Source organism: Mobula hypostoma, chromosome 9 (assembly GCF_963921235.1).
Source record: "Mobula hypostoma chromosome 9, sMobHyp1.1, whole genome shotgun sequence".
Lineage (NCBI taxonomy): Eukaryota > Metazoa > Chordata > Chondrichthyes > Myliobatiformes > Myliobatidae > Mobula > Mobula hypostoma.
The window spans coordinates 126,242,847-126,263,280 of record NC_086105.1 but is presented as its reverse complement, the minus strand read 5'-3'; the positions used below and the strand labels follow the sequence as shown (position 1 = coordinate 126,263,280).

Here is a 20,434-nt window from a genome sequence, read left to right as displayed (position 1 = left end):
CCTTCCAAAGTTATCATATTGACAATAAAAGTTGCAAAGAATAATCCATTTAATGAAAGGCTGGTGGGGCAGAAATGACAACTACTGGTGGTGGTTTTTTTTTTGGGGGGGGGGTAAGAAGAAGAAAGAAAAAGAGAAACATTGCATCTTTGCTCTGCTGCCTGTGAGGAAAAGCTGAGAGCAGAGCTGTAAAAAATTGATAGAGTGCAGTCAAGAGCTCTTTCAATATGCATGTATGGAGTAGCACACAGTATTGGAAAAAGAACTGACAAAAATAGATGAGTGAGTAACCAGGAACTGCTTCAGAATATTTGGAGCATAAAGATTCTGAAAACTCATTCTATCATTTTGCCCTACTATAATTTATTTGGGGGTGGATGGGGGAAAAGGTGTTCAGGTTCCAACTTAATTCTTGCCAATGCAAAATAAGAATAGATGCTGGAAATCTGAAAAGCTGTTCACCTTTTACCAGAAGAAAACAATGCAAACAGCCCAAAAGTGATCAGGAATCTTTGTACAATTATGGAATTGCATTACAAGCTTCAAAATGCATTATTTTTAAAGACCCCTGGGATCAGGGTGGGTTACTTCAACTTGCTCTGTAGGTTGTGAATGGGCCAGTGTCAGACACATGGATTCTTACAGAGGAGACAAAATGAGTGAGCAGATAGTTTGGACATGATGTATTTTTTCAGCCATGTACTTGCAACACAGTAAAGGTTGTCAATTCAATCCCTCATGTTCCCTTTCCATTATGAGTAGTTGTGGAGTAGGGATTTCCATGCTCAGTGGAGGACTTGCACCTTTTTGCAGGGGCTTTGAAAACTTCCCAAAATGAAGGACAAAAATACAAAATATGCTTGCTGTAAAATTTTATATTTATTTCAAAATAAATTTGGTCCCAAACAAGAGTATCCAGCATTTGGAAACTTTTTTTTTTAAATACTGGTTTTAATTTTGTTGGACATTCATAGAAAGGAAACAAAGCAGAAGCACTTGTCGTATTTTCAGAAATATCCAATATTTAGCCAACATAATAATGTTTGAAGACCTCAAACCAATCTGTTTCTACCAGTTTACATAGGCTATACAAAGTTTGTTACTCAATCTAGTGAATACCAACACAAATCTATGCAAAACTGCATAACTGAACAATTTCAGGACTAGAACCATAGATATTGTGGAGTTTAGGCATCACAATCCAGAAACCTAGCATCAAGTGACTTGAGTGGCTTGTAATAGTACAAGAATATCACTGTTCCATATTTTGAACATGGACTGAAAAGGTATTTGACAATAGTTCCTGCACAGCAGTTTTTTTTTAGTACTAAACTGCTATTTTCAGTAAGATTTTTCTTTTAAAAATCTACATGTATTAATGCACAAACATTATCCAAACATACCTTTCAGGATCTGAGCTCCAGCTTTAAAATGGAACAGATATCTATAAAAATATTAAATTCATTCCAGTTTTGCTTTTTTTAAAAAATATTTCTGAAGCTGATCTCTCAGTTTTTATGCATGTTATAAATCTGCACTGTGACAGGTGCATGTCCATAGAAATAGCTCATTTCAGTAAATACACCTTATACCACTAAACAATCTGACACCAGTGGAGAACCTTTCTTGTATAAAATAGGTTAACTGTAATCTAGAAGCCTGGCAAATACAATCCATTGTAAAAGCCAGGATCTGTCCAGAAGGCCTAATAAATCCTCTGCTACGTAGTTTCAATCCTTTCAACCTTGCCCAATGTCCTCACACTGGCGCTGCGATCACAGACATAAAACTTCCCAACAGCAAATACTGAAAACAATGGAATAAAAGCACTGCACAATAAAAAGACAACCTTCTGTTAGTTTTCACAGAACTCCCCAATGAAACATGGCTTTAAAAAGAAGGTTTAACAACAAAACCTTTACATTTCCACTTTCAGGGGGGAGACTCAGTTCCATTAACTGTCAAGTGGAAAATGATAGCTTTTAAACGGTTTTCCTTTCCTGACCCATCACCTGTGATTTATGCAATAAATGCATATTTCACCTTAAATATATCGTTGCACCAGTGCCACTGGCATTGGACTAGAGAAACACCATAAGAGTAGCAGACTGCTAAGGCAATGGTGGTCTCAGGTTCTAGATGTAATTAACCAGATCAGGCTTGGAGATGACTGATTAAACCAACTTGCAGTACAATACTCAACCCAGACGTTATGGGACATCTTCACATCCCAGCACAATTTGCAACACCAGGAACTTCTTCAACTACAGGACATCAACACTACCAATGAAATGGACACTATTCTTTCCACAGACGTGAACAAAACTGGAAACTGACTTTTAAATTACAAGCCATTCAAGTGACATTCTAATCATTTCAAATACACTTGTACTGTTATATTATACAAGACTTACTGATCTACATGTATTGGATCAAAACAAACCGCAACCAGATTTTCAGCTGTCAATTTATCTACTGCATCATGGAAGTTGTGGGGATAGTACATGAATAAGCATCTTAATGCAAGAAAAATAGCTTTCTTTGACCTTCAGAGCCAAATCATTAGCCAAACATTACTAATAACTACATTATAACAAACTATATGCAAATCTTGGAATCTTAAGTAGAAGCCATAAAGAATATGGACTAATGTAAAATGAACAAATTGTTTGGGTCAAGCTCCAAATACAAACTAAATTTTCTTCCTATAAGCTTTACTTTTGAGGTTTTCTTAAACTAGATTAAATGCAGAAATAGAAGGTGAAGATAAAAGGCGAGTCCAATTCTTTGGATTTAGTACTTCAGAATCCATTTAAATGCTTCAAGTAATAAAAATTGCAAGTACAAGGCTTTTCTTTATTTCAATTCATTTAAGTATTAATAGGGGATGCCATTGAGAAATTTGCTGCCAACTTCACTTTGTTTCTAGGCTTCTTAACAGGGCTGTTAGTCACTTCCATGTGCAGTGACCTGGATTCACGTACATCTTGGGATGTAGTGGGAACATTTTCATCCATCTGGTTGTTGAGATTGCCACTGGTAAATGCCTCTTCAGTCATGGCTGCAGGAAGGACATTTTTCTCCTCCTCTGTCAAGATCAACATGTCTGTTTAGAAAATCGCACAGCATTACAAACTTAAATCATTCTTTAACAGAACAGTTATTTTCTCTCTCCACCCTTCACAACTATTCTTAATGCATATAATTACTGGTCATGACTTGAAGCTTCTTTAAAAAGCAATTTGCAGCAATTATCATTTATTTGCTCTGGGTATCTATATAACAAGGGATTCCTGGGAACTGTTAGAGGCATACAGGCTTGGGCAACCAGCATGGCGAGGAATGACAAATATTCGGGTGCATGCTATGTGCCAAGGCTGCAAAAGGACTGGGAAACATTTGCAAGGTCAGACTTTAATAATAACAAGGTTGGAATTATGTCAAGAGTCAGAATATTCTCATTTCTATCACTGTGGGATTTATACATTTTATAAATAGAAGTAGATTAATAATAGTTTTTCACCTGCAACATCAAGTTCCTCAAACTGAATAAGATCAGTACTTTCAGGAATAACTGGATCAGGTCTGAGCTGCGGGGATGGCAAACAGGATGGGACAGGTCCACACAGCAAGTCAATTGGAGACTGTTTCCCAAGGCTGAGAAGTTCCTGTTCAATTTGGTTTGAACCTATGAAAGGTGATACAAAAATGTATATTACTGAACATTCAGCACTGTATTACTTTCCCATAAAGGTTTGTACACCAAGACTATTGTAAGCAAAGTATTGCATGAAAGATTGTACAAACTTACATAACACTTATACTAAAAAAAACAGCCAAATATTGTGATATTGGCAGTTTTGAAACAAGTTTCCAAATGGCATTGAATGGCTTCTTTGAATCTTTAGACTTGCTTTTGAGGTAACAATTCAACAGCCAAAGACTGTTAATCTAATTCCTGGAGAAGACATACAGGCATTCTTGTATCAGCATCTCTCCATTGATTTTCTGGTTTTATACTGAACATAAATGTTCCCAAATATCTGTCTTCAATGACTGCTCATTGTCAATGGTAAATGAACCAAATGGATTAGGCTGTTTCTTCCATTAGTCACCAATGTTGAAAATTCTAAAATAATTTAGTCACAGGATTTTGTTACCAATGTTTTTTTTTTAGGCAATAGGGAGATGTCTTGTAGAAGCACAAATTGGAGCCAGTTGAGTTGCTTTCAGAATGCAATTTCCAGAAAAGCAATGAAAGGAAGGTAATGTGTGCCAATTCATAAAGACAGATTCTGCAAATGCTGGAAATCTTGAGCAACACAAAATGTAGGACAAATTTAGCAACTCAGGCAGCATCTATGGAGGAGAATAAACAGTCGATGTTTCAAGCTGAGACGCTTTATCAGGACTGGAAAAGAAGGGGGCAGAAGCCAGAACTGGGGGTGGGGGGGGGTTGGGAAGAGAAAGAGTGCACTTTGGCATGTGATAGATGAGGGGGAAGATGGTGAGTAGAACAAGGTGGAAGGAGTACAAGGCTGAAGCAGCAATAAGACAGGATAGGTGATGGTGGAAGAAAGGGAAAGAGGATGGGAACCAGAGGAAGGTGATGGACATGAGAAAAGGGGTAAGAGGGCAAACAAAATGGGGAATGGAAGAGAAGGAATTAATGCCCACACCATCAGGATGGAGTTTACTCAGATGGAATATATGGAGGTGTTGCTCCTCCAACCCAAGTTTGGCTTCACTGTGGCTGTAGAGAAGAATGTGGGCAAATATGTCAGAATGGGAAAGGGAGATCAAATTGAAGTGGACAGCCACTGGAAGACCCTGCTTTTTGCAGTGGATAGAGTGAAGGTGCTTGACAAAATGGTTCCCCATCTTCACAGGGTCTCACTGATGTAGAGGCGGCTACACCAGGAGCACTGATAGAATACATGACCCCAACAAACTTGTATTCACCTGGAAAGACATTTTAGGGCCTTAAATGGTGGTGAGGGAGGTGTAGCACTTATGCTTGATGGTAAAAATGCCAGGAGGGTCATCAGTGGGAAGAAACAAGTGGACAAGGGAATCAGGTGGGGAGAACAGGTGCAGGGAAAAGGGAAAGATGTGCTTGGTAGTAGAATTCTGTTGGACATGCTGGATATGGAGACTTGTGTGGAGGTAGACAAGAACAAGGGGAACTCCATCCCCCTCATGATGGCAGGATGATAGGGTGAGAGCAGATGCAGTTGTGGACAGCATCAATGGTGGTGGAAGGAAAATCGTATTCTTTGAAAAACAAAAGACATCCTAAGTGTTCTAGAATGGAAAGGCTCATCCCAAGAACAGATCTGACAGAGATAAATGAACTGAAAAAACAGAATAGCTTTTTTTTTTTTACACAAATGACAGGGTGGGAAAATGTATAGTCAAATAACTGAGTGTACAAGTAACTGGAGGGGAATAAATCAGATGGAAGGAAATAAATCAGTGATGCTTCTAGTTATGTACTAGCTACATTCTTCTGGGTGCATGTTGTTATGGCTTTGAAAGGTGCTGAATAATTCTATTCCAGGTCCACAGGACCAATTGTTTTAATACAATCTACTTACAAAATCTATTACTTACTGGAGCTGGGAGTGTTAAACTCTGTTGTCCCATTTTTGCTCGAGTTCTCCAAAACCAAGGTTGCTGGCCGCTTTGGGTCTTCTTGCATCTGCTCAAGTTCTTCAGCTACTGATGCCGGAGAACAACTATCAGAGCTGCTTCGAACTTTAAGATAAAGACAAATTATTAGCAATGTATTTAATTTAGTCAGAAAGAGATTTGAGAAATCTGGCCTGAACTATCCAATCAAATGCTGAAGTACCAAGTTTCAAAAATAATTTCAAAACATTTGATCAACAATATGGACAAAATTTGTTTTTTTTTGCACCAGTGAATTTGATGAATAATGATTGCTTAATACAGTTAATCCCAGTTCAGCTCATTTTCAAAGTATTTTCCAGCATGGCTGGAAGACCGTTCAACCTACAGAATCAAAAAGAACAATTTTATGATTTCCATCTTAAGCTGTAGATGCACAAAAACATGAGATTCTTCAGATGCTGGAAATCCAGAGCCACACACAAAATGCTGTAAAAACTCAGGTCATTCAGCACCTATGGATGGAAATAGAGGTCTCAGCCCAAAATGTCAACTGTTTATTCCCCTCCACAGATGCTGCCTGACCAGATGAATTTCTCCAACATTTCGTGTGTTGCTGCAGATGCATGGAAATCCAAGTTGCCATCAGTTTAACTCCGTAATAATGGCATTATGCTGACAGTTTTTAATCATAATCACAAAACCAAGACAAAAGTTCAGAATGAGGAAGATAAATTTCCAGCACAACAGCTCCAAAGAATGCAATTCAATTCCAAATCCCAAACAGTGAAAATAAAAATCAACCCAAGCTGTTCAGATAGTCCTTTATTTTACTTGATCTCCAATTATTGTAAAGGTATGAAAATTGTGTGCTTTCCACAAATAGTTTAATTTGGAGAATTAAGATGATTTGAACAACATTTTGCTTTATGAATTACATGAACAAAAACGACAAGCGAGACGTTTCAAAAATACTGTTTAATCTTTTTACCTTTCATATCATTTTTTAAAACCACTATTCTTTTCTGCCCATGTCCTTTTATCCAGATGACCTGTTTAAAATGAAGTGGAATGAAGTTTGAATAGTTTGAAGACATTTTGCTTCAAAAGAATTGCTGATGCTTGATGTAACTAAATGCATTGATCAAATTTGTATTAATGTTCTAGCAATTTCACCTAGACCTCAAGTACAAAAATGACAGGATTTGTAATAGTAATCTATTCGTCATTACGATCAAAATTCAGAAAGTGCTGGGAATATTCAATTAAACTACAGATGAAAAGACACTGACCCACAACTTAACTGAGCCACTGAATCCACAACTTACCTGTGGAATAGCAACAAGAAGATCCTCTATGCTTGCATATCCATATATTTTAGGCTGTAGCACTTCACCAGTATACTTATGGTAAGTGGAAGGAAATTCAGTAAGGAAAATTTGCTGATAGTGGTAGGTGTGCAACAAGGCTCGCACGTTCTTAGCAAACTGATACACTTTGGTGAGTTGGACACATTCTTCTCCCACGTCATCAGTGAATACCTGTAATACATTGACCCCAATATCTTATTAGCGACATTCTCTTTTCCCCCCCACATATACCATCTATTACAAGAGCCAGTTAAAAGGCAACCTATCCAGAAAATAGAGACAATACCAAAAAACCTTTATTGCAACATGGAAAATGCATTTATGCCCTTGAAACAGAATCCAGCCTGGTCTAAATTTTCCCTTCCAAAAGTCTGAGAATATTCTACCCACTATTGGGAAATGCTTAATGTTTGGTGCCTGGCTCACTGTGCAACCTCTTAAAGAATAAAAGTGTTGGAGTACAAATATGGATAACATCCAATAGCTGGGAAAAGCTGATAATTCAGCAGAGCCTCGAGTGTGCAGGTCAGAGTTTTACTATAATATTACAACAGGGTAGCTCAAACCATATGAAACTAAATGGCATTATTTGAATAACTGAAAAACAATGGGATCTTTTAACAATCTCCAACCCTAAAATAGGGTACTGCGAACAACAGACCTTTTCAAACAACTAGATGGATTTCTTGAGGATAGCTTGAGATAGATTTCTTGCAAGGTGATGATGATTGTGCATCATATCATTATGGTACTACATCAGTAAAACAAAGAAATATTTTCAAAGACAGGAACTTCACTTTTTAAGAGAGGAAGGAAAAAACAGGAAATAAGCCACGCAGCCCGACTTCAGTAGTTGGCAAAATGTTAGAGATCAGGAGGAAGTTAATGGAGGAATGTGATAAAGTTTCTATAAGGGGAAAACCTGCTTAACAAATCTATTAGAATTCTTTGAGGTGGTGGCACGGTAGCATAGTGGTTAGCACAATGCTTTACAGTACCAGCAACCCAGATTCAATCCCCACTGCTATCCGCAAGGAATCTGTACATTCTCCCCATGTCTGTGAGAGTTTCCTCCAGGTACTCCAGTTTCTTCCCACAGTCCAAAGATGTACTGGTTGGTAGGTGCATTGGTCATTGTAAATTGTCCCGTGCTCAGGCCAGGGTTAAATCAATGGTTGCAGGGCACTGTGGCTTGAAGGGCCAACTCCACATTGCATCTCAATCAAGTAAATAATCAGGGAGGATAGACAAAGGAGAGTCAGCGGATGTCATTTACTTGGATTTTCAGAAGACTTTTGGTATTACTTGGACAGAAGACCTGGCTGATTGGTAAAAGGCAGAGCGCTACTAAAGGGAGTCTTTTCTTTGGTTGCTGGTAACTAGTGTTCCACAGGGGTTGGTGTTGGGTCCACTATTTTGACATTGTATGTTAATGATCTGAATGCTGGAATTTATGGTTTTGTAGCCAAGTTTGTGGGTGATGCAAAGATAGGTGAAGGAACAGGCTGCGTTAAAGATGCAGAATTGTAGAGGATTTTGCCCATTCCCCTAATCTGTCTAAGTGTAGCTAAGTGTATGCACGTGCACTTCAGTTAGAGGTGTAGACTATTTTCTAAATGGGAAATGAATTCAGAAATCAGAGGTGCAAAGGGACTTGGAGTAATCATCCAGGATTCCCTAAAATTTAACTTGCAAGTTGAGCCAGTGGCAAGGAAAGCAAATGCAATGTTAGCATTCATATCAAGGGGACTAGAATACAAAAGCAAGGACATAATGCTGAGGCTTTACAAGGCTTTGTCAGACCACATTTGGAGTATTGTGAGCAGATTGGGCTCCATATCCAAGAAAGGATGTGCTAGTATTGGAGAGGGTCCAGTGGAAGTTTGAGAATGATTCTGGGAATGAAAATGTTATTGTACGAGGAGCATTTGATGGCTCTGGGCCTGCACTCGCTGGAGTTTAAAATAAGTGGGCACAGCCACAGAGAACCACTCTCTGGCTAAAGATATTCTTCCTAAAGATATTCTTCCTTTTCTGTTCTACAGGGACATTCTTCTATTCTGAGGCAGCTGTGGAGATCATGTCATTGTGTATATTTAAAGTGGTGTTGATAGGTCCCTGATTAGTAAGGGCATCAAAGATTCCAGTGAGAATGCACAAGGATGGGGTTGAGAGGCATAATAAATCAGCCATGATGGAGGAGACTTGACAGGCCAAATCATGTTCCTATATCTTATGGTCCTTTCATAGAGGAACTTGCATTTCAATTTTGGTATGAGACTGCACAACCAGTAAACTGACTTTCGTACATAAGAAATAAAGCTGGACGTTTTCAGAATTCATACCTCAACCAAGTATGGCAAGCTCTTCAATAGTTCTGCCAAGGACACAAAACCGTATTCAGATGGGACAAGAGGACTTCCATAAGTGGAATCAAAACGTTTTCCAAGATCCTCAACTCTCATTTGTGAAGTGCCATCCAGAGACATCAGCAGCACTAGAAGTTGAGCAGTAAGTGTGCGAAGAGACTTCCTGTTTATCAGTTGGAGCTGCTTACCTGCTGGCGTGTCAGTAACCTTTTGAGAGAAAGTATACAATTTTAAATTTTACCTAAAAAACCACCAATGGAGAATTTGTAACAAAGTAACCATATGAGATACCTTTACAACATGGCAGAACTTCTGCATAAGTTCTCCAACAGTGCTGACATCATAGTCTTGAAGGCGCAGAGAATATCCAAAAGTATTGTTGTACTCAGAAAGGAAATCAGATAACATCATACAACTGTCTTTTTGTGACCGCAGCAATTTAACAAGCTGTGCCGTCAGTGCTTTTATCTGTTCACTTTCAGTTAAAACAAGAATTTTTTCCTCGCCACACTCCAGAACCTGTGAACAATATGGTCATATGCATCAAAACCTCTAACATTTAAAAATGTACAACTAGTGTACTATCCAAATGGTTAATATCAAGTACCTAAATGCAGAAAATAATCAAATGGAACTAAATTAATATTTCATACATACAGAAGATGAGAATAATATCTTGTTGCAAGGTTACTAAGTCCCTGGAGTTGAAGTGGACAAGCAGTGAAAGGTAATTGCATTTTGATCCATTGAAAACATGACTGGTATTAACTTGGCTAATGAACCTATTTGAAAACATTCTGCAATGTATGGATTTTGCTACTAGGTCTAATAATTACACACTGCCTCTTGTGCATGCTATTGAAAAAAATAATAGAAATATAACAAGTTACATTTCCTGATGGAGGGCTAAGTTCATGAAAATTCAAATGAGTTGGCAGGAGTCAAATTAAAGCAATCACGTTTTAAATACTCAACCCTACAACTGAGGATCAAACCCATTTGTTTGGTTTGTTCACTATACCAAAAAAGTGTCATCTCAAGCTTCACACATTTCAAGAGGATACCATTCAATATCAGGTCACAATACCAACTTTGTAATACCAAAATTTTGCATTACCAGACACCACTCAATTTTATACAGTTAGTGAAACTTGTAAGGACACAAGAATTAAATAACACGTACCTGCAACACTTCAGGTATAGACTCAAACAGTTCCATGAGCTTGTTAAAGCCATAGTGTGAAAGTTTGCACTGGCGCCCAAAATGGTGATGGTATGTAGGTATAAATTTACTAAAGGGCATGCGGTAGTGAGACTGATGTCGCAGTAGATCCACTACTTCTTTTGCAAATTGCTTTGTTCTCTCTATTTCCTCTGGAGTACGCTCTAAATAGAAATGTTCCACATTGAACAAGGTTTTAAGCCTCCACAGTTATGAAAATATTTGACCAAAACAAACCACATTAAGTGAAATGATGGGATATAAGCAATTTGGAAGAGTCCAAAATAAGCAAACCTTTACATAAACAAATGCGAGTGTGCGTGATCAAACAGGGTTTTTACAACCTCACTATATACCACCATCTACTGGCCTTAGCATGCAGCTGCTGGTAACTTTGCACAGATTCCCCACCCCTCTAAAAATATCCTTGTCTCATTGACATTAAACATATGACTGGAATGCAACAGCATGATGGTATGGCACTGGATTAATGACTGAAGAATTGAAAATTCAAATCCAACACTGGGATATTATGAAATAGAACTCAATGAATCAGTAATCTGAGAACATTATAAGATCCTTAAGGTGTTGGGTCGTCTTAATGCTCACAAGTGCTTTTCAGGAAAATGAGAACTGACAATCCATTGTCTTATAAGAGGCAACAATCACAGCAATAACTTGATTTTCTACTTTGAGTAAATAGGAAGACTGATAAATCGAAATTTATTAAAGTCACATTTGAGGACAGGATATGCATGTACAAATTTTGTGAATGGATCTAGCTCTACCCTCTCCATAACCTTAAAACTTTTATAACTAAAAATCTATTCTGGGAGGTGAGGTGGAATAAAAGATTTGGGTGTGGGATAGGGAACTACTTTAACTTCATACTAAAATAAAATATGCTTACTAGCTTAAAAATAATTTTCCAACTTCCTTTCATTATATCTACAAAACACTGATTTTTTAGAAGCCATGGTACAAACTAGAGCAAAATGATAGCTATATGAAGTGGGATAGTTGCTAATGTTCCACCTTTTTTGGTCAAGGGCCTAAGGATGACTGTATCCTTGCAAAGGGGCATGTTCAGTTCTCGAATATACACACGTGGCACCATCTATTAGCATTCTGAGATCCTGTTATTACTGATCAAAGATTTACATTTCATGGAAGTGCCATATCCAATCAATGTTCATAAGTTTTAAATTTACTTTTAAAGCTTGCCCATCCTTTAAGAAATCTATCTCAGGAGAAAAAAAATCAATATGTCCTAGGGACTTAACACTTCATATATTTGTAAATTTTTCATTTTACATTAGTAACAAAGCTACTGCTGTTGATGATTTTTTTTTAAAAAGGGAAATTTACTTTCTAAAGTAAAAATGCTGCAAAGTTGTGCCAAATATTACACTTCTAGCAACAGTATCAAATTTAAAAAGCAGAAACAAAAACCTCTCTTTGGGATAGAAATCACTGTATCTTCATCTTGTTTCGAAATACAGATTGTAGTGTCTGGTATTTCCGAAAGCAGATCAGCCAGTTCACACACACCATACTCTGTGACATCCCAATCCTTTGAAAAACACCTAAGTAAATAAAACAGACATTGATTTTGGTCCCTGGATGAAAATATTGCTGAGTTACAGAACCAACTCCAAGACTTTTTAAAAATGGTATTCATCTGTCAAAAGAGTCCTTTATTTTCCTGTCATTTTACCATTTGATCAATGTTATTATGGGATTTGCCAAAGGACGGCTGGTTTCTTCCTCAACAGCAAAAAAAAAAGCGCAAGACGAGGATTAATTGCCCATGCTGATTGGGTGAATCGCAACATCTAGACCTATTAGCACTGAAGGGCATCAAGTGCCTTGGAAGGGAGCCTGTGGGTAGAATTCCAGTATACCTGCTGCTATTGTCCTATTCGGTGGAAAATGTGGGTTTTGGTGCTGCCATGGAACTAGTCTATGCTAGGTAGCTGTAGTGTAGTTGGTAAATAACATGTACTGTAGCTATGCCATGATGGCAGTTGAGGTAATGAGAAAGTATATGGAGTGGGATTGGCTGCCAATCTACTGAGCTGTCTTGGCCCAAATGTTATTTAGTTTTGTGTACTATTGGAACTCATCCAATTAAGCAGAGTATTCTATCACACTCCTGACCTGCGTCTTATAGATGAAAGAGCTTTAGGGTGTCAGGAGGTTTCCTCTGACCAACTTTTGGATCAAGAATGTGCAACTAGTTTGGTCAAGTTTCTCATCAATGGTGAACCCCAGGATTTCAACAGCAGAGGATTTGGTGATGACAATCTGAGTTTATACAAGTCAGCGAATAGGTCATATCACTGGAAATGCAAAGCATCTTTATGTTGTTTAAGTCCATGCCTACATAGAAGACCTGCATTTCTGAGGAGTTGCTTTAGGCATTAAGAGTTTGTATTGGAACCAAGATTAACACAGCATCCCAGAGTGGGAATCTGAGCTTTTAAAACTTCATTACAATCAATAACATATTTTGCAACACAAAAGTTTAAACTTTCATAGTTTCAATCCCACTGAAAATATGTAAAGACCCACCAAATCTAGCTGCCCTGACTTGGACTTACAGGGGAGTGAATATCATTGGGAAGAAACAATTCAACATTGTGCTTTGTATTATCTGCCCAGGTTAGTGGAGACGCAGGCTGCTACAAGTCAAAGTAGAAAAATTCCAACCCCCAGTTAAATAAAAATAATTGTACTTAATGAACCAGAATGAATTCTGGAATTCTGTGATACTTACCAGTGGTACGCTTGTCCAAATTCTTTTATGAACACCTGTTTGCTGGCCTGAGATTTAAGTAGTTTAAGTATATCTTTTGTAAAGCGCTTTACTTGTGCTCGATGAGTTAATGTAAGCAGGCGTTTGGTGCCCAAACCAAGGATCTAAAGTAAACAGCAAGAAGAAATGGTCAGTTAAATTGTATTGCAAGATGTGGGAGAATCTACAGCAGGAGCTTCTGCATTAAATAGAATCTTTAAGCAGTGATCATATATTGCAATAGTTGAAATACATTGCAATATTTACTCATGACAATTGCCATTAGGTTTAGCTTCCTGGTTTTTTTATATTTATCGTTAATGTTCTGTTAAAAAAGTGTTCTTATGCATCCTTTTTTCCTGCTTAGATGTCCATCTATGCTCTTGGAGATTTATCACTCAAGATCACATCTAAAACCTGTTGTAAATTAGATGTTACGGAATACTATATATCCTAGATGGTCTTCTATGACATTCTTTTTGATTTCTTGTTTGCCCAAATTTCATTCTTGTACTTTGTATGTTTTATTTAAATATTTAAGTTATGACTTCTAGCTGGTGTCCATTTTTTCTTTGTTTCATAATGAATTTTCTCATTCTTTATATTTGGAGAGGAATAACAATGTAATTCTTTCTCCTAATCAGTTCACTTTCTAATGGGTCAAGCTCAAAAAGAAATGAGATGGTTAAAGACCAATGGCAGAAGGCCAGATGATGACTGAATAGTGTAGGAAGTTAAATAGGTCTCAAGAACAACAAAAAAAGTGTCAGAAAAGGGACAGAATTATGCCAATATGAATCAGTAAAAACCTCAGGAAAAATTAGGAAGGCTGGGAGATCTGGAACAGTTACGAAGATCAAGCCAGCAGTAAAGGATAATAAAATCAAAAGATATGAACAGACAGTAGGAATAAAGTAACATTAAAGCATGAGAACAAAATAGCAGGACTAGTGCAGCAATGAGAACAACAACTCCATTAACAAGGGCAATATTATCTCCTGAGTAGGCAGTGTTGGGCAACAAATATGCTCAGCATCATACCCAGCCCCAGGTATGAACTGCAAAAGCATTTAAAAAGACTTAATGGAAACTTAACCCAAATTTGCCATCTTAATAGGTATACTGTAGCGGTGTGCTACACACAGCGCTAGAATAACCACACGTAGTTGGTGAGTTGTAGTTGCGATGAAAGAGATTTATTCAAACTTCGCGGCCTGCTTTAAAGCCTTCCCGTTCCCGCACTCCCTGGGGTGGGACTGCTGTGGGGGATGCATATTCCCAGACCCTTTCCCCGCGCGGGATTTCCCCCCTGCTGAAGATGGCCTGGTGCCCTTTTGGGGCCGGCCCTCTGCCTGCGCGCGCTGTTTTGTGAGCCGGTTCGTGTGTGCTAGAAAGTGGGTCGCCTCAATACAACTAATTATTTCTTCCAAATTACATCCTGAAATTGGATTTGGAGCATTTTTGTTTTCCTTCTGACCCGAGATTAAAAGCCAAAATTACATCCTTCAAGTTGTTCTTGCTAATGAAATGTGTTGAATCAGGTAGAAATTCATAATTTTGATTGTTGACAAAAAAAAATGTATTTAGCCATTAGACAAGTTAGTATTTCCAGATCTATTTACAGAAAAATAGTACTGCACGTAATGAGTATAAATCATTCTTTTGCATAAAACCCACCTGTAAAACATGAGGCACAGCTTCCAATAACTCCATTAGTTTGGAATAGCCATAGTCTGAAACTCTGCACTGTTTTCCAAAATGATGATGATAAGTTGGTATAAATTTGTGTTGAGATATGACACAATGAGCCTGGTTCTTCATTAGATCAATTATTTCTCTACTGAACTGAATAAGCTGAGGATTCCCCACTGGACTCCTACACCGTAGCAAACAAGGATCTGCAGGAAAAAAAATGGGTGAAAATATTGATTCTGTAGGTTAGTGAGCACAAAGTGGCACTGAATCATGCCACACTTCATAGTCCAAGTTAAAAAAAAGAATCCAAGTTTACTAGCACAACTTTTATTATTAAACAAATAGCAGCACTTTAAATTTACGTTTGCCTGGATACAAAAACATTTCTATGCAGTTTTCTTGATACACTCCCACCACCCCATTTACAATAAGAGAACATCCCAGCATTTCGTAATACGTTAACAAAAATAAGTAGAATGGCAGAGACTCATGTGGACCATTGGTTTGAATGGTCCGGTTCAATGCTTTAAAATCCTAGTCAATTATACATCAATAGTTAGAGAAATTCTTATAGAACAATTTGTAGAAAGGTACAATTGCAATTCCAGTTTCCCAAGCCAGTTTTGGTTATAAATGTAGGTACAGAAAATTTAGAATGGTGATACAAGAATACAATGAATATTATTATTATTATTAAGGACCAACTAAAGACTAGAACTAGAGGACATTGCCTCGAGATTCAGGGAAGAAGATTTAGGACGGAGATGAGAAGAAACTGTTCTTCCCCCAAAAGAGTGGTGAATCTGTAGAATTCTCTGCTCAGGGAAGCAGTTGAGGCTTCTTCACTAAATATATTTAAGATAGTTAGATAGATTTTTACATAGTAGGGGAATTAAGGGTTATGGGGAAAAGGCAGGTAGATGGAGCTGAGTTTACGGACAGATCAGCCATGATCTTATTGAATGGCGGGGCAGGCTCGATGGGCCAAATGGCCTACTCCTGCTTCCATTTCTTTTGTTCTTAATGCATGTGTTTGCTCACCTACCCTCTGCAGTATTATACCCAACATTCTTATCCCATTGAACATGAACTTTTTCCAAAGGAAAACACAAAGGGCCAGTTGTGCTTGACCTTGATCATGACTTGTACTCTATTCCCATGGGCCACGTGCACCTTTAGAAGCAGCACCGCTTCAAGGTCCTGAAGGCAATACATCATGGCCCTTCACTCTGAGAACATACTGCAGGACTACTGAGCCTGACAGTTCTGCTAGAAGGCCTTTTCCACTATCTCTAAAAGTTTCTAATGACTGGTGACATTTTGCACAACCCACTTAAATAATTAAAAATAAACTTAAAAGTTAGAAAAGTACAAAGATTAAATATTTATAAACTTCAAATTCAGTTTGCATTTTTCTAATTTTATATTTTTATTTAAGAAAAAAATTTTGGCTTCATGTACCATTTCAATGAGAAAAGCAAACTCATTCAAATAGAGTCATGCTTAACAAACCATAAGGGTTGGCATAAAGCCAAAGGATGAGATAGAATTTGTACTCAATCCCTCTGCTTGGTATGTTACAGAAATGTCCTGTCATGGATGATACTGCTACATGCATTGAGCAGCTGTGCAAATTCAGAACTTGCTGATGCATGCATTAGAGTTAATCAGTAGTTCCTTATAGAACCAGCTGTACAAATCAGTGCAAACTAGCCCATCCAAGCTGTTTGGTGTCATCATACAGCCTCCTGCACAAGTTTTATTTGTGCTTTGTCATAATTTTCATAACTGCCTGGTGTCAAAAGATCCAATTTCCCACGTAACACTTACAGCACTGTCAGAGAAGGTGGTCCATGTCACTCATAGGCAATCATCACTGGGTATTAGTCAGACAAGGGCATTTTAGTAGCATTGTCATGAAATGGGACTCCACAAAAGGAAAGTTCCATTATTTATACAATTTCTATTATTTCAGACTCCCAAATTCTGATTTTGAGCACTCAATTCCACCCCCCCCCCCCAACTTCCCATTCCTCCCAGATCAGGCCTCTGGCTAGCCAATGGGTTGGGTCAGCCAATACAGCACCCTTTGTCCTACTCTCAAGTACCTACTGATGCATGCATGTTAAAATAATCTAGAAGTTTGTGCAAGAAGTTGCAAGATGAAAATTACCATGCTTTTAAATAAAATTATAGCAATCATTGCAATTGTGTCTGTACCTAGATTAGCCAGATTTTCCATTAGCTTGCTTTGGATAACATGTCAGCTTACCAGCATTAGGTGGCGGTGGATTGTTATGAACCCATTTTACAACTTTAATACCATTCTGTGCTGTGACAATGTTAACACCAGGGACACAGGTTATGAGGTGTTCCAAAGGTACACCACCTTCACCCTCTTCCACCATCTTCAAAACTGTGAACTCAGATGCATAGCAATCTAAAAAACTGCAAGAGAAATCAGAATTTCTACTTGAGAAAAATGAAAAATTAATGAAGCATGTAATCATAATAAAAATTCATATAATGTAGAAAGCTATCTGCCTTATACAAAAGCAGTTTTGAAACATGAATTTTGGAAATAGTCAAGACAGTCTGGGAACCAATGAGAACATCAAGTGTTTGGGTCTGATTACATCTCATAGACTAATGCACAAATTTAAAGTAGATGGCATAACAATTGAGAAGGTATAACAATGGGGGACACTTAAAGAAAAGCACATTGCTGTCTGCATTAACAAAGCAAAGATTTAAACAAAAGTCACACACAACTCATTAAGGCGGCCAAGTTTGAGAAGGCTGGATCATTTGATCCGAGTGTGAAACTACACAATGGGTGAGGTGGCCCTGCAGTATCAGTTACTTCAATCACAGGAAAGAAGTTGGCAGAAGTGAGATTTGAAGGAACAATGTTAAGTTCCTGGACAGATTGGATAGTAGGAAGCTGTGTTACTTGGAGGGATTCAAGATTAGAGGTCACAGCCAAAATGGGGAAATTAAAGGTGATGAGCAAAAACACATGCTCTCCTTTTTAAAAATAAAAGTGGTTGCAATTCGGAGCAACCTGCAAGGAAGGGGTAGAACCAGCACACATGGGGCAACTGGCAGCACACTATAGTATAACCAGTCTATTAGCTATTGAATAAGCATTTTATATTCAATTCACAATTTACAGTTAGCCAGTCTAGCCGATTTCAACTAGGGTTGCAATAATTGGTCTCAACATTCCTGGAATAAGTAATAATATGCACTATGGGAAAAATTATGCAGGCTTCCATTTAATGTTGATAGAGCGATTCCTACATTGAAAAATGTGTAGAACAATAGAAGAGGATGATATGACTGGATTGAGTAGCAATACTCAATTTTTTTGCACTTGTGGTATTGCATGAATTATTCACTGTCTATACAACTTACTTAATTCAGCACATTTCCCATTTTGATTAGAATAATCAACTTGTCATTCAGGAGAACTCTTGTATGGTATATAAAATGTAGCTTCAAACAATAAACCTTAAATATATTACAGCAAGAAATCAGAATCAAACCGAAGAACTAATGCAAACAACAGGAATTCTGCAGATGCTGGAAATTCAAGCAACACACATCAAAGTTGCTGGTGAACGCAGCAGGTCAGGCAGCATCTCTAGGAAGAGGTACAGTCAACGTTTCAGGCCAAGTCCTGACGAAGGGTCTTGGCCTGAAACGTCGACTGTACCTCTTCCTAGAGATGCTGCCTGGCCTGCTGCGTTCACCAGCAACTTTGATGTGTGTTGCTCGAAGAACTAATGGCAGTTTTAAAAAAAATATTTTTAGCAGAATTCAACATTTGGATTTTTAAATGGTCAACATACAAGTGAAGTATAGAAAAAAATTAGGACTACATGTAATCTCATTTTGTCACTATTTAGGTTTCAAACAGGTTTTCAAAAGGGATTTACTCCTCACACAATATTCCTCCGAACACAATGTGCCTCATCTTTCAAATGAAATTCCTTCTAGCATTTTCATCATACTCTTAACAGTTACTTCATAATATTGATCTTCAGTTATTCAAGATATGTGGCTTACACAGCAAGGACTCCTGACCAAAGGATTTAATCTGCTTTAGTCCACTTTAATAAACATTGTAAGATTTCAATACAAACAAGTTCCACAGAGTCCTTAACACTACTCTGTACTTGACGATACATTAAAACTAGCAATTGCAAGATCTGTCACTCTAAATCCAAAATTTTGGTCTTAAGAAGTCAAGAACTCTCAGAAGAAAATTCCCCGGTTTGATGTTTTCACCTCCATCCAACATCAGATAGCTGGGACTATCCGAGATGAGGGCAACAAGATCATAAGACATAGAAGCAGAATTAGGCCATCCGCTATTCAATCATGGATGATCTTTTTTTTTCCCTCTTCAACCCCAGTTCCCGGCCTTCTCTCTGTAACCTTTGATTCCATGTCCAATCAAGGACCTATCAATCGCTGCCTTAAATCCACCCGATGACCTGGTCTCCACAGCTGCATGTGGCAACAAATTCCACAAATTCACCACCCTTTGGCTAAAGAAATTTCTAATAGTGAGAGGAAAGAGTAATAGTGGACCAGCATTTTCATCAGGAGGAATGGAAGTGATGAGAGGCACCAAATGGTAATGGATTAAGGTGGGAAAAGGTGGTTCGTTCAGAGAAAGAGTAAAACCTGAGAATCAATTAAATTTCAGAGCAAGGTTCAAGTGGAAAATGAGAATATTTCTTCAAATAAAAGGCTTGGACCATCAAAAAAAATGACAAATGGTTAATAATGCAGACAGCATATCAGTTAAAAAGGTTGAATATATAAAATTCAGAGTTACATGGAGCAATTGCACTAACATAAAGACTATTATGCCACATTTTTTCTCTTTTTAATCAAAATGAAAGTCAAGAGCATTTTGTTTCAGAACAAAATATGGGAAGAAGTGGCCAATGGGACCAATTCCACCGTCCCTTGTGCACTTTGCTTTGGTTTAAGTTAGCCTGTGCAGGGCCACATTGATCAATCAAGTCCAAATACAGATCTGTTATGAAGTGCTCAGTTCAGAACTAAGAATTCAGATTGTTAACACCAGAATCCAAAGGGACAAGTTTTTGGATCTATTAAGAGGTAACATCTTGCTATAATTTCAGAATGCAAAAAGGGGTACTAACAGTTATTGCTGGTGGTAAACAGCATTAAATACCGAATTTAATGAAATTGTTCACTATGATTATCTAGTCATTCTAGATATTGCAAACACCAATAGCTAATAATTGAATCTAGACAAATAGCTACAGGTAGAATAAAATTCCCTAAAATATTGAGTAGCTCACTGCTG

The 20,434-nt window shown here is 37.8% G+C and overlaps 1 protein-coding gene across 2 annotated transcripts in view; it reads right to left on the bottom strand.

Moving 5' to 3' along the window:
* Positions 1 to 856: 856 nt before the first annotated feature.
* The window catches only part of LOC134352027 (meiosis regulator and mRNA stability factor 1), a 68,009-nt gene continuing 48,431 nt past the window's right edge, over positions 857 to 20,434 (bottom strand). The window contains exons 16-27 of one of the 2 annotated variants that reach the window (XM_063059084.1): positions 17,357 to 17,532; positions 15,067 to 15,287; positions 13,372 to 13,514; positions 12,045 to 12,178; positions 10,554 to 10,756; positions 9,662 to 9,889; positions 9,347 to 9,577; positions 6,960 to 7,172; positions 6,623 to 6,683; positions 5,614 to 5,757; positions 3,524 to 3,688; positions 857 to 3,106 (exon numbers count right to left, since the gene is read on the bottom strand). In XM_063059084.1, the coding sequence (XP_062915154.1) occupies positions 2,871 to 3,106; positions 3,524 to 3,688; positions 5,614 to 5,757; positions 6,623 to 6,683; positions 6,960 to 7,172; positions 9,347 to 9,577; positions 9,662 to 9,889; positions 10,554 to 10,756; positions 12,045 to 12,178; positions 13,372 to 13,514; positions 15,067 to 15,287; positions 17,357 to 17,532 (2,155 nt within the window). In that variant the 3' untranslated portion in view covers positions 857 to 2,870. The remainder of the gene's footprint in view (positions 3,107 to 3,523; positions 3,689 to 5,613; positions 5,758 to 6,622; positions 6,684 to 6,959; positions 7,173 to 9,346; positions 9,578 to 9,661; positions 9,890 to 10,553; positions 10,757 to 12,044; positions 12,179 to 13,371; positions 13,515 to 15,066; positions 15,288 to 17,356; positions 17,533 to 20,434) is intronic. The other variant, XM_063059085.1, reaches the window with a different exon arrangement.